At 37.5% G+C, this 16,440-nt stretch overlaps 1 protein-coding gene across 5 annotated transcripts in view; it reads left to right on the forward strand.

Moving 5' to 3' along the window:
- The first annotated feature begins 239 nt into the window (after positions 1-239).
- Positions 240-16,440, forward strand: part of LOC306843130 (rho guanine nucleotide exchange factor 26-like) — a 70,117-nt gene continuing 53,916 nt past the window's right edge. The window contains exons 1-5 of one of the 5 annotated variants that reach the window (XM_079374417.1): positions 240-469; positions 954-986; positions 1,127-2,327; positions 5,746-5,797; positions 5,974-6,119. In XM_079374417.1, coding sequence (XP_079230543.1) covers positions 1,155-2,327; positions 5,746-5,797; positions 5,974-6,119 — 1,371 coding nt within the window. In that variant the 5' untranslated portion in view covers positions 240-469; positions 954-986; positions 1,127-1,154. Of the gene's footprint in view, positions 470-948; positions 987-1,126; positions 2,328-5,745; positions 5,798-5,973; positions 6,120-16,440 lie in introns of all 5 variants that reach the window. The other 4 variants (XM_079374418.1, XM_079374420.1, XM_079374421.1 and 1 more) reach the window with 4 other exon arrangements.

Genomic DNA, 16,440 nt, shown 5'->3' on the forward strand with positions numbered 1-16,440 from the left:
AACTTAAAGTTAACTGGTAAAACTAAGTCTTTGAACACATTGCCAAAGCTCCACACGATGGCGCTAAGAATTCACTTATTCACGACTATATCTATATATTGAAGCACTGAATATTACACACAAATTAGTTTATTAAGAATGACTAGGATAAACTACAACTGGTTTAGTTTATTAAGTATTTCCTTAAGAGTTCACTGAGTGTCTGAGCTGAGGCAGCCACTCACACTAGCTCGATCCTCGAGCACATGACGTCACGTGAACTTGGGAGCTCTTTGCCCTGCCAAACCTCCACTTTACTGCACTACTGAAGTCTCGAGCTGAACACACACGACTGCAAGACCGCAAAAGTGGTTTTTGGAGTTTAGAGCATTTTAATTTTAATTTTTCGAGGGAAAAAAGACCACGCTGGAATTATGCAGTCAGGAAAACAAGAGTAGAGAGCAGGATTATAGTTAATCTTCACAAAGAGGTATGCTGCATTTCTTTATAAATCTTTTAAAGTTTAGGTTCGAGCACTTGCTATTCCCACTAGAGAGTTACGGTAACGATAGCGCGCGTGATGAATCTTGTGTACACGATGACGGGTGTTTGTTTTCACTATTTTTCCAAATACTTAGCAGACTTATGCATCCACCAGCAATACTCAGCAATGTTCATTATTCAACGAAGTTAAAACCACATTAACCTGTACATTTATAATCGTGGATGATAAAACTGTGCATCCTCGCGCACAATTTATATTTCACCATAAAGTAAAAATACTGTCAAAGAAAAAAACAAAAACAACAACAAAACATACGTTTTCCAAACTTGTATGACTTTCTTCTATGGAACGGATACATGCTATGCTAAATGCTAGTGATTGACAGCTTATCACTAAAGTCTTTTTTTTATTAAATACGATGAAAGCGAATGCAACTGGGACTAATCTAATGTTCTTTTTTTAAGTAAAGAAAGTCACAAAGAAAGTTTGGAAATACATGAGAGTGAGTATATGTTTATTTTTTAGAGTGAACTATCCTTATAAGTCTCTTTTTTAAAGTTGATGTTATTAAGTGATCTGTATAGTTTCAGGGCACAGTTCAACTTGCAATCATGTAACATTTTCCTCTCCCTTTCGGTTCAGACAAGGGTCATAATGATTGCTGAGTGACATGAATGGACTTATTATGGATCTTGGCAATGAAGTGGACCTGTCTAATAACAATATCACTCCTCTCTGGAAAAGGCGGAATGAAAATGACATGAAGCCCAAGCCCAGACCGCTCAGTTACCAAATAGATGGAGTTCTCATGACAGACTTTCCTGTGGATGATAGGTGTACTTTCACTCTCACTCAGCCGGCTGAGAAGATTAGCACCACTGCGCCAAACACTACAGTGCTGAAACACACTCTCAACAAACCCATGAGAAAGACTAGGGTTGTTCGGAGCATCAGTTTTGGATATTTATCGAATGGACGGTTTTCGCTGTCTAAGTTCTCGAAATCGCATGATGAAAAGGATGAGGAGGCTACTTCTTCCCCTAAAACAACAATATTGCCCACCAAGAATGGGAATGGCCTCAGTGTTTGGCATGACATAACAGAGCCTTTCAAACGTCTCTCCAGTCAGTTCACTCTCACCTCTCAAAGAGATCAGATTGTTTTTGGGAATGCATCTCCATCGCCAGACACTGTTTCACCAAAACATATTGTATCACCTCAGAACTTCACATGTTCACCTCCACTCCAGTCGCAGGATGCCCATGGGTTTCCCATCGACCTTCGCAGCTCCCCATCTCACAGTTCCACCTCCAGCATCCCCTCCATCTCCTCCAACCTCAGCCTCCCCTCAGACCCCCCCACACCCCGCACCCCATCCCCTGCTGAGAGGCCAGTGGGCATCTTGTTGCAAAGGCAGAGTTCAGAGTCCCCTCAGGGTCTAGAGGGCAAGCAGCCCTCTTCCCCAATCATACTGAGCACCCATAGTACTGCAGCGCAGAAGATCGGCACCCAGCAGATCATACCCAGGGGTCTGGTCTCCGACACACGCCTCAGCAAGCCCTCTCAGAAGTTTTTGGACACTGGTAAAAATGCCTTCCGACCGCGAAGCATGTTTGAGACTGGGTCTTCTTTCTCCACCAGTAAGGAGAATGAGCTGGATGGAGATGAGAACGCAGGACTGCTGACAAGAGGCCAGCGCTCCAAATCGTATCGCCGAGCAATGGTCAGTGGCGTAGATATAGATGTGCCATCTTTAGACTTAAAGGCTAAACGATTGTCCCAGCCTGTGCTGAAAGGAGTCGCTGAGGAGAGACTGTTTTGTGTGAGTCCATCCAAGAGCAAAGTGAGTTGAACACTAAATGTTGAGTAAAAGTTATTTTACTTCTTCCTGCCACTGGCTAATGGCTATGATGTCTCTGTAGTGGTTAAACTTGAGATAACAGGCTAAAAGTATTGTGTGATATTGACAAACAAATGATATTGAGATTTTGTTTACTAATACTAATTAATTTACTTGTTGCTGAGAAGGTAGACTTTATGGAGGGCTGTCATGAAATCATTGTTAGAGAATTAGATCAGTGCATTAGTTATCCAAGACCATATGATAATTTATTTTTTGAGTTATTAGAATAGGCACTGCATTCCCTGGGAAACATAATAATGCGTTCCTTGTGTGCCATATAAATCTGGAGAACACAGGACACTGCGAACATAGTAGCAGTTTAACGGATCATAGTTGATCCACAATCCATACAAATCAGGGACCTGTACCTTGAATTCGGTTTTTGTTGGCTAGCCAGATAATTTTCAGTTTAGTTTGCGCCAACTCTGGGTTTTAGGCACCATGAAAGTGGTTTGGCTTTTAGTTGTGTTCATTGCCATAGCAGCTTAAGCCTGGACTACACTACATGATTTTTGCCCCGATTTCCGCTGATTTACAGTCTAGGGAAGTCGACACTAGTTGCCAAAAGTCAGAGTCAGTCTGCAGATTTGAGTTGACAGATTCCATAGAAAACCGCGTAGTGTATGAAAGCTTCAGACTTTGAATCCATCCATTCAGAGGATATCAAACATGTTAGATTTTTTCAGCTGATTTTAGAACACATATTGTTTTCATGTGTCAAGCATTCTCCTAGCAACAAGGTGCACATTTCTGCGTAAGTTTGTTGTGATCAGAACGACTTCAAAGTCTGCTAGTGTATCATCCTCAGTCATGTAGTGTGTGATGGCCAATTTTCCTCTACGCTATTCGTTAAGTGTATGATGCGTAGTGTTTTAAAAATCTGTTCAGATTTTAAAAGTTTTGTAATGCATTCCAGCCTTTACACTCAGTAGCTAAGCTGCATATTCTGGCTTAGAGATCTTAAACTGAATTTTGACAGCTTTGAGCAGAGTGACGCATCTCTGACACAAAGTCACTCCCCCAGTTTCTGTTGCTCCAAATTAAAGGACACGATAATTAAAACAATTTTTACAGATAAAATTGTCTTTTAATGATAATTAATTATTATAATTATTTTATATGACTTATACTCTTGATCCATTAGACAAGCCATTTTAGATTAATAATAATTAAGCTTTTATCTGAAATGAATATAAATATATACAGATAATATGCAATACAAATAAACTTTAGCATCAATAGATAAAGTTTTAAATATTACTACATATGACTTTGTCGTGAGAAGTGAATCACACTTTCAAGGCATGTGATTGGCTGTTCATTACTGATGTCACACTTTCATGTGCACACACTCAATGAGCTCAGGATCAAAGCCTGAGTTGACAGAGGAAGTTGATGATCAGTGTCATCGTACAAACAAAGCCGGATTGGAATGGTTTAGTTTGTCAACTCAAAACTAATACTGTAACCCTGTAGTTTCTTCAGCCACCATCATGGTACAAGCCCCAGGCCCCATGGATTTGTAGATTAGTTGCAAACTTTAACCATCATAGAGATAAAGTTTATAACTTGCATGTGTTTTTAAGTCTTGCCATTTTTAACGTTCACGTGATTTTAAACTATTCAAGAACAAAGAGTCTCCGTGCACCTGAATGGATAGATGCATTCAAAATACCTGTCACAATAACCCATGCATACTTGTAAACACAGTCGGTTATATCTTAGGTGAAGTGAAAATTAACAAAAAGTAATCAGATGTGTAAAACTGTGTTCGGTCTTAAAGTGACAGCAGCATAATTTTAAAAATAAATTAGCTAAAAATATGAAAAGTCACGAGTCATTATGCAGCTGCTTTTTTTTCAAACTACTAATTCATTCATGAAGCAAGTAACTGTCTTATGTATTGGTCAGTTGTTCTCTAATGTATGGACGAAAATAATGACAAATGTCTTTGAAACAAAACAGCACGTTGAATTGCACTAACTGAAAAAATTATGCATTGCATTAACAGTGCTTGCATTTTAATGCCTTGTATTTTCAGGGCTTGCATTTTTATGGATTAAAATCCAACATAGTTGTATATTTAAGGTGTGAATATTTCAATTCAAAACATCTCACACACATTTTCATGATTAAAAATTCAATAATTGTTATTCACCTTCTAGAGTTCACTTCCAAAATATTCAATCTGTTTAAAAATGTGATGTATAATATTTGATTATTTTGATATAATACTTTTTTTTTTTTTTTTATTGTTGCAATTTTCGGTCCATTTTATTTCACTTTACAAATTCACTTCCACAAATTCATTGGTTCACATTCGCCAGAAAATTTGGCATTGCACATCTGGGAAGTAATACACATTGACCACAATTAATCATTTTTCATTAATCATCACCTTTTATTCAATACTTTTTGCAACCTCTAATTCCTGATGAGTTTGGAGAAGACAAGAGTTCAGAGACCATTCCTTTATCCAGAATCTCTCCAGACCCTTCAGAGCAACCCATTTTTGTTTTGATTTTGATGTTTTTAGATCATTGTCCTGTTGGAAGATCCAGCCTCGATCCATTATATGATGTCTAGCAGGGACAGTCAGGCTTTGATTTATTTATTTTATATCTGTTTGATTTTACACATGGTGTACTTTTTTATCTCTGTGTGCACCATCCCAACTTGAGTGTTTGCTGCCAAAAAGCTATTTTTTTTTTTTTAGATCCATCTGACCGTAGAACCTGTACTTACCTGACATGAGTGGCACCCGTTGTGGTCTTCTGTTGCTGTAGCAGCCCATCTTCTTCAAAGTTCAACATGTTGTAACTTCTTGTGCATTCATCGATTGTAATGAGTTGTTAATTGAGTAACTGGTGCCTTTCTATCAGCTCAAAGCAGTCTGACCTTTGGCATGCACAAGACATTTTTTGCCCCCACAGAACTGCCGCTCTCTGCGTATTGTCGTCTCTTTGGACCATTCTTTGTAAACCTGTTTGTTGTGCGTGAAAATCTGAATAGATCAATACTTAAACCAGCCCTTCTGGCACCAACAACCATGCCATGTTCAAAATCACTTAAATCACCTTTTTTTTGCCATTCTGATGCTCGGTTTGAACTTTGAAGCAGTTTGTCTTTAACATGTCTACATGCCTAAATGCATTGCTGCTGCCATGTGATTGGCTGATTAGAGATTTGCATTAACAAGCAGATGAACAGGTGTACCTAAAAGGGTGTATACTGTATACTTTATTTAATTAATTAATTAATTAATACATTTTTAATTAAAGTGTGTTTTAAGGACCACTGTTTCCTATAAAATCCCATTTGTCAGTCCCAACTAATCAATCACCTGTGTTTCCTGCAGAATGTGGAGAGAAAGAAAGGCCTCCCGACTCAGTGGACATTTGACAGTGAGGGTAAGCATTGATCATCCTCCAGACCTTTCTGTGTGTTATTTATACAGAGTACACTCAACAGAGACTTAGGTGAACATCCTCAAAAAAAAAAGTTCAGTAGTTCAGACTGTCCCACAAGGTGACCGTTTCCATGGATGTTTTCATAGTCACAGTTTCACTGTGTTTCATTTTTTTAGAGGAAGAAGTTCTGTACCAGAATTACCAAGAGAAAGCCCTTCACAACGATTCCGATGAGGACGCTGAACATAAAGAACCTCAGCCAGATGAAAGCATTGTGGTCCAGTACAAACCCATCCGTACTTCTTGGAGTCAACTCAGTGTGGTGAGGAACTATAGAGGCACATAGGCACTTTTTTTGAGTTTTGATAGACACAATGTTGTTTTTGAATTTCAACACACCCTTTCAGCGTTCAGCAATGCTGATATCGTAAGGAATGTCATACAATTCTGTTTTGCTGAGTGTCCCAGCCCCGGTTTTGCTTCACACAGTATGAGAGAATGAAAGCAGGTGGTTTTTATCCAAATGTGGGAGGGAAAGAGAAAGAGTGGGCTGGGATAAGCTCATCTTTTGGGAAATGGTCAGGCAGTGTGCCAGTTCCTTGGCAAATACTGGAGAATTCTTCCCTATGGAAAAATTTTATATGTAGATGGAAATGTAGAGTGACTCCAGTTATGGAATTATGTAATCCAGTCTGGATAGCTTTAATGCTATTTTCCATTTAGGAATTCAGTTCCCCAGTGCATTTGTTTACTAACATCCTGGTATTTTATATCAGAAATGTTCTGATGCAGCTAAGATTAAGAGGGAAGCTAACTGGATCACTCTAGATTGCCATGAACCAAGAACCACCAGCAGAAAGAGAGAGCAAAAGAATGAGGGATGCTAGAAAGAAAGAAGTAAACATAAAAAGTGTGGGAGGCAAAGCAGAAAAATATATTTCTAGGGAAACGATAATAAAAACAAAAAACTGAAATATTGTGGAGTGACATAAAAAAGAGGACAAAGTGTACAAACGGAAGAAGGGAAAGTGTATGAGACTGGAGTAGAGGGTTGTATGGTGGACTGCTGGCTTTGGCAGGAGGACATGCACTTTTAAAGTATGGTGATGCATATGTATCCATCTGTAAAATAGGGCTGACATGCACTTTTAAAGTATGGTGATCATATGTATCCATCTGTAAAATAGGGCTGTGCAAATAATCAAATGTGATTATCATGCGCTAGGGCTGGGTAAAAAATATCCATTCTCCGATTTTAATCGATCTTCAGTTTAACGCAACGATATCGATTCGGGAAATCCCCGAATCGATTCTTAATGCGCGTGCTTCACGTAAGAGGATATGAATATTCACCTCTCGTCCTGAAGGTGTCACCATCTATAGATATACTTACCTGGCAGGGGAAACACCATGATCAAGAAGGCGGTTCACCCTGTGTGCACCCTATTATTAATGTAGATGTGTATTTCAGTAAAAAACTTAAGTAGGAGAGTTTCAGTTACCAGCATTTATATCAAAATATGGATCCCATGTCTGCAAAACTAACATTTTAAATGAAATATTGATAGCTAATCGATATCGAATCGAATCGAATCGAAACCATAAAAATAAGAATCGAATCGAATCACAGAATTGGTCACAATACCCAGCCCTATCATGCACATCTCGTCAGTGAAGCCAGTTTTGTGATTAGTAGTAAATCTCCATCACATGCTTTCAGATGGAGCAGCATTTAATACACAGAGCCGTAGTTCACTGACAAGCTACGCAATATCGCGTTCATTATCGCAGGTGATATATTTACTGACGAGATGCGAATGATAATCGCATTCAATTATTTGCACAGCCCTACTGTAAAACCACCATCACATACATAAACACATACAAGTGCAGATAAGAATTTAGATGCATACTAACATTAGTACAACTATAAATAGTTGAGCTATTATGCGATTTTATTTTTAATTATTGCAAATTATTGCAAATTATTAATTATTAAACCTGTAACTGTCATCCCTGTTACTTTTCAGGGTAACAGGTTTTGACATTTGGGTAACAGGGATTACATAGATTAGGTGTCACACTCTTTTTAAAGATTGTCTGTATAAAATGCAAACATTTTTAAAGGTCACCCTGGATATAAAGGTCACAACTTAAAGAGATACTCCACCCCAAAATGAAAATTTTGTCATTAATCACTTACCCCCATGTCGGTCCAAACTCGTAAAAGCTTCATTCGTCTTCGGAACACGATTTAAGATATTTTGGATGAAAACCGGGAGGCATGTGACTGTCCCATTGACTGCATAGTAAATTGCACTGTCAAGGTCCATAAAGGTATTAAAGCATCGTCAGAATAGTCCATCTGCCATCAGTGGTTCAATCTGAATTTAATGAAGCAACAATTCGTCTCCTCTGCTTCAGCGTAGCACCATTTTAGAGAATATCCACTGTACGCAAGCAGTGTACATTCTTGATTAATGTGATTTAATGACAACATTTTCATTTTGGGGTGAAGTATCCCTTTAAGCTAATGCATATATCATTCAGTGGCATATGAGCATGAGTTACGTTTTAGTTAGTATTATTAGGGGCCAAGCACCGAAGGTGCGTAGGCACCTATTGTATCTGTTAGCGTTCTTTTTATTTTTCTTCTGCTGTGGAAGTCTATGGCAACCCATAGACCGATTGCGGTAAAGTTGTAAAATTTGGCACACTGATAGAAGACAGTCTCAATACTAACTACAGCAAATTTGGAGTCTCTAACTAAAACTCGGTAGCGCCACCACTTGTCCAAAGTTTCACTCATGTTATGCTAATAACTTTTGAACCGTAAACCACAAAATTAAACTTTTTTTCCTCTGAATCCTTGGCTCAAGCAGGGTCGAATGAAATTCAAAAATCGCTAAGTTTAGTTTTTGCGCTATTTTCAATTGTTCGTGAAACCTACTTTTTAGAACTAACTTCGTCCGATTTTCACCTAAATTGGCTCAGATCATCTCAGATCAATGCTGGTAAAAATTTATGGATTTCAAGATGATTCGCTTAGCAGTTTTCAAATAATGCGCGTACAAATTCTACGAAAAGCACGCAAAAATGGATGCGAGGTGATATCACCGCAACAGTTTGACGTATTGAGACCAAACTTGGTGTGTGTTATAACAACCATGACCTGAGGCTACCTGCAGTGTTTCGGCATAGTGCCACCTAGTGGTCAGCAGATACGAAAAATGGCTATTTTTGCTTATAACTTCTCAGTGGTTTGACCAAAAATTCCCAGTTGCCAAAATTTTTATAGTAAGTGGCACAAAAATGCAAACAAATTTGACAGTCAGTAATTTTTCATCTACTTGCATACAAATGTCCATAACTCCAAAACAAAATGAGATATGTTCACCAAATTTGACACACATATCTATGGGCACACTCTAAGCACACATAAAACATTTGGTAGGATTGTGCCTCTTGGTGGCGCTATAATTGAACAAAACATGAAATTGCCATTGACTACAATAGAGTTTTATGATATAAAATTATATATTTTACAAATGTATTGGTGTACCATTACGAAACTTTATTTGTACCATGGAGACCATGACCTGAAAGTACTCAAAAAGTTTTGAGATAGTGTCACCTTGTGGTCAAAAGTTACAATGAGATGTCAAATAAATGCTCATAGATTTTTGTGAATTTTGCCTATTGTAATGAGACTGATATTAATAGATTCCTTGGGTCATGCTGAGAACAGTATGAATGAATTAATGAATGAATGAATGAATGATGCATTTATATAGCGCATGTATTGTGTATTGCCGTACACCCAAAGCGCTTTACAATCATGTGGGGGTCTCTCCTCAACCACCACCAGTGTGCAGCATCCACTTGGATGATGTGACGGCAGCCACAGTACAACGGCGCCAGTGCGCTCACCACACACCAGCTACAGGTGGAGAGGAGAGAGGGTCATAGAGCCAATCAAGTGAATGGGGATTACTAGGAGGCCATGATTGATAAGGGCCAGTGGAGGGAATTTGGCCAGGGCAGTAATACCAATGTTGCCATAGTCAGCCAAACTTCCTCTCTGCCCTTTTGATTTTCTTTAAAAACCTGCTTTTCAAACTCCTCTTAGACCGTTGGTCCGTTTTTCACCAAAATCGAATCATACCATCTTCAGACCATTCTGAAAAAAGTTATGGATTTTGTGTTGATAGACAAAACAGTTTTCACATACCACAACAACGAATTTGAGGCATGATGCCAAAACGACACCAAACTTTCTGTGTGCCATTGTCACCTCACACAGAACACACCACATCGATTTGATAACGGTGCCAACTGTTGGTCAAACGTGATAAGCCAATAAATCATATTACCAGAGGTTTATGATTTTTCAGCCGTTTTGAAGAAAATAATCCTAAATGGCTTCAATTACACATTTCTGCAGTTGGTCTGATGCTCCATGCTATGCTTAGCTCCTCATTTTGCCGCTAGAGTGCTTGGCCCCGTCATTGCTGCTTGCAGCTATATTTACTATTGCTGTTGTTGTTAATGACCAGGATAGGATGATCAATCTCAATAAAACAAATTTTTTTTTTCTCAATAATTCATTGTCAATAATGTATCCATGTAAATTAGGGATGTAACGATTAACAGCGAGCCGGTTGAAAATCGATTCAAATATGTGACGATTCATTGGTTGAGATGCTAAACAAATCACGATACAATTAGAAGTAGGAGTTTATATGAATGTATGTACGAGGGGAACTTACTGTCTTTAGAAAAGTTTAGATGGTATTTTTTCTTTTCATCTTGCCTCTGTATAATGCATATTACAGCTAATAAGTGCAGTCCTGCTTTGTTTACAGCGGAAACCAAGGAAACACTTTAAGTGCTACGTGCTGGCAGAGAGTGAATCTGCGTTTCATTCAGCTCGTCTGCTGTTTCTTATGCAGATATTTTTTTTATGTATAGTTTCACAAAACTGAAGTCAGACCATTCTGTTTTTGCTTCAAATTTCAAAATTATACAATCTAATTTAGATTAAAAACTGCTCATGTTGAATGTGTGTAGCATCTTTGTTTGGATCATGATTAAAATCACAGTCTCTTTAAGACAAGTCATGTCACTCTGCGGCCATCTTTGAAACGCCTCTCAGGCATCCAAGAGCAGCTCCTATCACTTTGTATGGGGAAACATCAGAGCGTTGACTGTTTCTATAGCAACCGGGATTTCTAACTAGTGATCGACCGATATTGATTTTTTATTACGATACCAATTATTTGCATGTTTATGTGCCCGATAAGCGATATGCAGAACCGATATTTATTTACTGTTATAAAGTAAATAAATGACTGCATGAAGTAAGTCCATACTTCACTTTGGTTTTTCCTCCTGTCAGTCATCTTAACAAAAAATGTTTTGAAAATTAGCAGTCTTTCATTCAGGGCTCTAGACTCATTCTTCCCACTGATCTCACTTTTGCGACTAACTTTCTCAGTTGGTCGCATGAGCACATAATTTGGTTGCAATTTGTTTTTTTGGGGGGGGTTATTTTTTTGCTACAACATTTGATTAACCAATGCATGCTGATGAACTTTTATCATAGTTTATTTATATGGTAATGAAAGTGTTCAACATTCAACTCGTTCTTTTTTTATCAGTATTATTTGTAATTTAAATTTTGTGAACAGGAATTCCTTTTTTCGTGCGCTTTCACTTTCAAATTTGCGATCTTGGTGTCACATTTTACAAGAAAAGATAATTGTCTGTTTTGCTTATCTACACACCTTTCACTTTTTAAGACTAAAACAAAAGATGGATTCATTGTTATTCTTAATTAAAAAGCACAACAACAATAAAACAGTAGGTTACAATGACAAACTAGCTTACATAACATTTATCAACAAAAACTAATAAGACCAGGCATGGCAGGACACATCACATGCTGTATTATATACATCTAATAAATTACAGAATGTTTAGCAAACACTGAGGAATCAAATAATAAAAATATAAAAAAATTAAGGAAAGCCTCCATAGCGTAACGTGGGGTAAACAGAAAAGATAACAAGCTTCTCAAAACGAAAACAAAAAGAAAAGTAAAACTAAACTGGCTGTCTCTGACTTGCATGTTTTTTTTTATACAAGAACACCAGCATGTTCACCTTCTCTGGTTTAAGAAGTGGTCTTTTACTTTAGTTTGAAAACCGTCCGTTGCGCTCCGTCCGCGACGCGCACCTTCACGCTTGTGCTGACGCGGCGAGTATAAACCAGGCTCTACCCACGAAGCGCTCGCGCTGAAAGCACCTCTCTTCATGTGATCAGTGTAATCTGACTCCTGCTATTATGTGCTGCGGCTGGCAGCGCGCACTGTATGAAGCAGACGCTTTGGAGCAGCGCAGACCATGCACTCGTACAAATGCGACCACGTCAAATTTTAACTCGCAAAAAATTACCATTTTGGTCGCAGTCTAGAGCCCTGTCATGTTAAATTTAATCTTCGTATTACAATAATAAAAAACATTTTATTTATAAAAAGCTTTAGCAGCAACACTAATATTAGCAGTAAGCAAAATAAACGTAGAATGTCTAATGTTTTGAAATGGAGAAAATAAATAAAGGACAGGAGTCATATCAACTTCATTTTTAACTACAGTTTTAGTAGGTTTATAAGCTGTTTAATAGGCTAAAGAGTGAAGAATAATTCACTGGATAATGTTAATTCACGGAATAATATTCTCTGGAATATTAGAATATAACAAGCATTGTATTTTATTGCATTTCTCAACTGGCATGCTCTAGTCTAAATTATGCTGCTGACAACGTGGTTTATCTGTGCATTTACACAGAACTATAGGCTACTCAAACTGCGATCGATTGCAGAGAATTTCCATAGAGTTGTATTAATTTAGATGTTTATAAACAAAATAATGGTTATATTGTAAGTGTTAATACAATTTAGGGTGCTTCAAAAAAGTGAATCTTGTTAAAAGTTACATGCAGTGGCCGTGCTGGAGCATTGAGCATCAGCCCACTGAGTGAACTGCAATATAAAAGCAGCTTCACGAGACTAATGATGAGCATATACAACAGAGAGAGAATTAAATTCAGCGTTTTTATTTCCAACATGCAATCATTCATGGCTGTATTATTTAATTCATGCAAAGTTACGTCTTTATTGGGAGAGGACTTGACTGATTATCTACGTGACTCCGACTTCACGAGACTAATAGACCACAGAGAGAGAATTAAATTCAGCGCTTTTATTTCCAACATGCGCTAATTCATGGCTATGTTATTTCAGGCAAAGTTATATCTTTATAGGGACAGGGCTTGACAGAGTATCTTATTTATCGTATTTCTTAGAGCCAAGTTGCATAAACTACATATCAGGCATTTATGTAATACATCTAATTTGTGCATTAATGACTGTAATATTAAATGGTTTACTAACTACAGCAAATCAAGTACCTGCACGCTGTTGTTGTTGTCTCGTCTCCCCTCAGATTCGCTGCAATTGCGATCCTGCGCGCAATTCTCAAAACGGTGTTTAGCGGTGAATCCATTATTTCAAAACCGATATCCGACCATGGAAAAATACTTAAATATCGGGAAAATATCGGTAAATCGATATATCGGTCGATCTCTACTTCTGACAGCAGCTGCAGTGACGCGCTGACTTTACCGATTAGCAATTGGCTCTTTCATTCAGAAGGCGGGGCTTCCTGCGATTGAGCGGCCATATTAATTGTTGCATTTTTCCCCATTCAAATCTATACGAGTGACACGTCTTGTGTATTCTATAGTCTTTGTTAAAATGCAGTGGTTGCCTCTAATTTTAAATGGAAAGAGCACAGACAAAGCCTTTGTTTATATGAAGAGATTTCCTTTATTTGTGTTATTTATTTAATTTGGGGTTTGTTTTAAAATTTCAATTTAGTTTTGTTATTTACATTTACATTATATCTACGTTGTGTTATTTAGCAGACACTTTTATCCAAAGCAACTTACAATTTGAGGACAATAGAAGCAATCAAAACCAAAAAAAGAGCAATAATATGCACGTGCTATATTAGTATATTATTATAGTGTTATATTTCAGTTTCACAAAGAAACGTGCAGCATTTTGTTCAAGCAATAATAAAAGGACACATTTCATTTATAATTTGTCTTAAATCTCATTTTGTAAAAAAAAAATTGTGAATCGAATCGTGAGTTGAGTGAATCGTTACATCCCTAATGTAAATTAAATTGCAGACCCTCACCCCAGTCTTGCAATGTTTAAGAAAGTCAAAATCTAGGTCTGGTTTCAGATGATCACAGAAAGACCAAGATCTGATCATCTTCCTTGCCTAATAATTGAACCAGATCAGTATATTTTAACCCTTTTAGTGGTAAGTTTAAAATATTCTAGCAGTCCCCTCAGAGTGAGTTTTTTTTTTTAAGGCGACCGTTGTTTTAGAACGTTTCCCCTTACTGTTTCCATGGCGACGCATCATGCTTGTCACGTGACACACCGTGGCCACAGTAACACTGTATGACAGATGGATCGCTTTTATTTCGTTTTTCCTTTTTTATTTAATATATTCGCAGACTTGCTAACCATGTCGTGGACAATCCGATATTCCGGTTCACATATGTTTAAATGAGTGTGTTTTGTCATTTAAACACCTTTATAAATGATCTTGATCGTTATCTGTAACGTGAGATGGGCGCCACCATGTTTGTTCGCGCTGCAGTTCAGAGAGTCCTATCAGTCGCATTTACAGCACGTGAGTTACATGTAAGTAAGTGGCCGGAGAACTGGGAGAAGAATAGAGTAAACTTTATAGTTACTTGCACTGTGTATCTGATATGAATAAAAGACATCGGCAAATTAAATTTGAATGGATTGTTATTGTTACTTCCATAGACATCTATGTGCATTTTACAAGCTCTAAATGTATTGTTTTACTAGTACTTATGTGTATTTAAATGTCTGAAACCTAAAATATGTACTATGTGGTTAAGAACACTGTATAGTTGTGATAATATGACAAGCACAGTGCACGTCTCTCTCTGGCTTAGCGTCATCAAGGCATCAAGTAGGGTTGTGACAGTGAGGAAATTTTCCCACTGGTTAATCGGCGTGTGTCAACACCTTACCGGTATCACCTCGGTGTATGGGGGGTGGACGTCGTTTGAGTCTTCTCTCTTTTCCTCGCTTTCCTTTGCTTTTAAATAGCTTGTAAAAGAACTGTGCGCATTTTATTTTCACTTTTAAATTAACGGCAATTCGGCATCAATTGCTTGAATTCAATTCAAGCACCAACAAAATACAACATAGAACATATAGCTTACTTTTATTAACAAAACGAATAAAAATACACCATGCTATATGCCTAATATAAAATAACAGATAACTTACAAATTTTAAATATGGTAGGCCTATACAAAACTGAAAATCAGTAAAGACATAATTATAAATAATAATTATAAGAACAAATAATTATAAAACGTAGAACGTTTATTAGTGAGATGGAAAGTTGAGGCACGGACTGCATACACCTTGATGTAAAATAATGGGAAAAATATCACAGTTTAAATAAAATGAAAATCAGCAAATACTGTGGAACCAAATAGGCTAAATGAGAAACGAATGTTTAAAAAATAATCCAATATCACCTTAGATAAATGGCAGGTCAACAGGCTTTTCAAAATCCAAAAATATTTTTAAAACAGGTGCTTTTACATTTCGTTTTGAAACACTTCTGCCATCGTCTTGTCTTTTTTGACTCACTCTCCTCAGGTGATAAATGAAATCTGATCTGTGATGCACGACTGTTGTTCGTTCACAAAAATGAACCGAAATACTTGCCTCACAGACATGATAAATATAACTAAAGAAAGCTTTAAATTGCTACTTAACGAAATAAATAAAAACAAAAACTATTTAATACAATCGTTATCCGTGAAGATTCACTTCTCTCTAAAGGCACGTCTAACGAGGAGATGGCGAATCCTTACTATTTCCCCCGGACACATTCATGGTAATTACTTTTGCTGGGGCTTTTGCTTTATTGCATGTATTTGAAGCAGAACTCTTCGGCTGTGCTGACGGCTCGCTGCTGCTGCGGGACACTAAACACCGTCGAGTCGCTCTTGACAGTCGCGGCAGCACGGACTCATGTTGTTTCCACCAGCGCGGCAATTTTTTTTCCATCAATAATTGATGGATGTCTAAAATATAAAGATAAGGAGAAGCCTAAAACAGGCCCGAGGCCCGGCCCGCGTCTGAACTATGATGTTAATATTGGCCCGAAGCCCGGCCCTAGGGACATAAAAAAGTAGGAGCCCAACTTTAAATTAAATAAAAAAAAATTATAATAATAATTGGGGGCTAAAAGTGTGTTGTAATGCAAGCCTTACTGAACATGTACCGAGTAAAATATTACTGAAAATTGATTAGTAATGCCTTACACTACTGCGTTACAGCAAAAAGTAATACGTTACTGTAATGCATTACTTTTGTAACGCCTTACTCCCAACACTGCTTAAAGACTATATAACTTTCTCATCCTCGTGCACTAAAAACGTTGAATAGATGCATTTCTTTATGCATGAAATATTTGAATATAAATTTGTTGTTAATGAGTTGTTAATTG

Source organism: Barbus barbus (assembly GCF_936440315.1).
Source record: "Barbus barbus genome assembly, chromosome: 23".
Taxonomy (NCBI): Eukaryota; Metazoa; Chordata; class Actinopteri; order Cypriniformes; family Cyprinidae; genus Barbus; species Barbus barbus.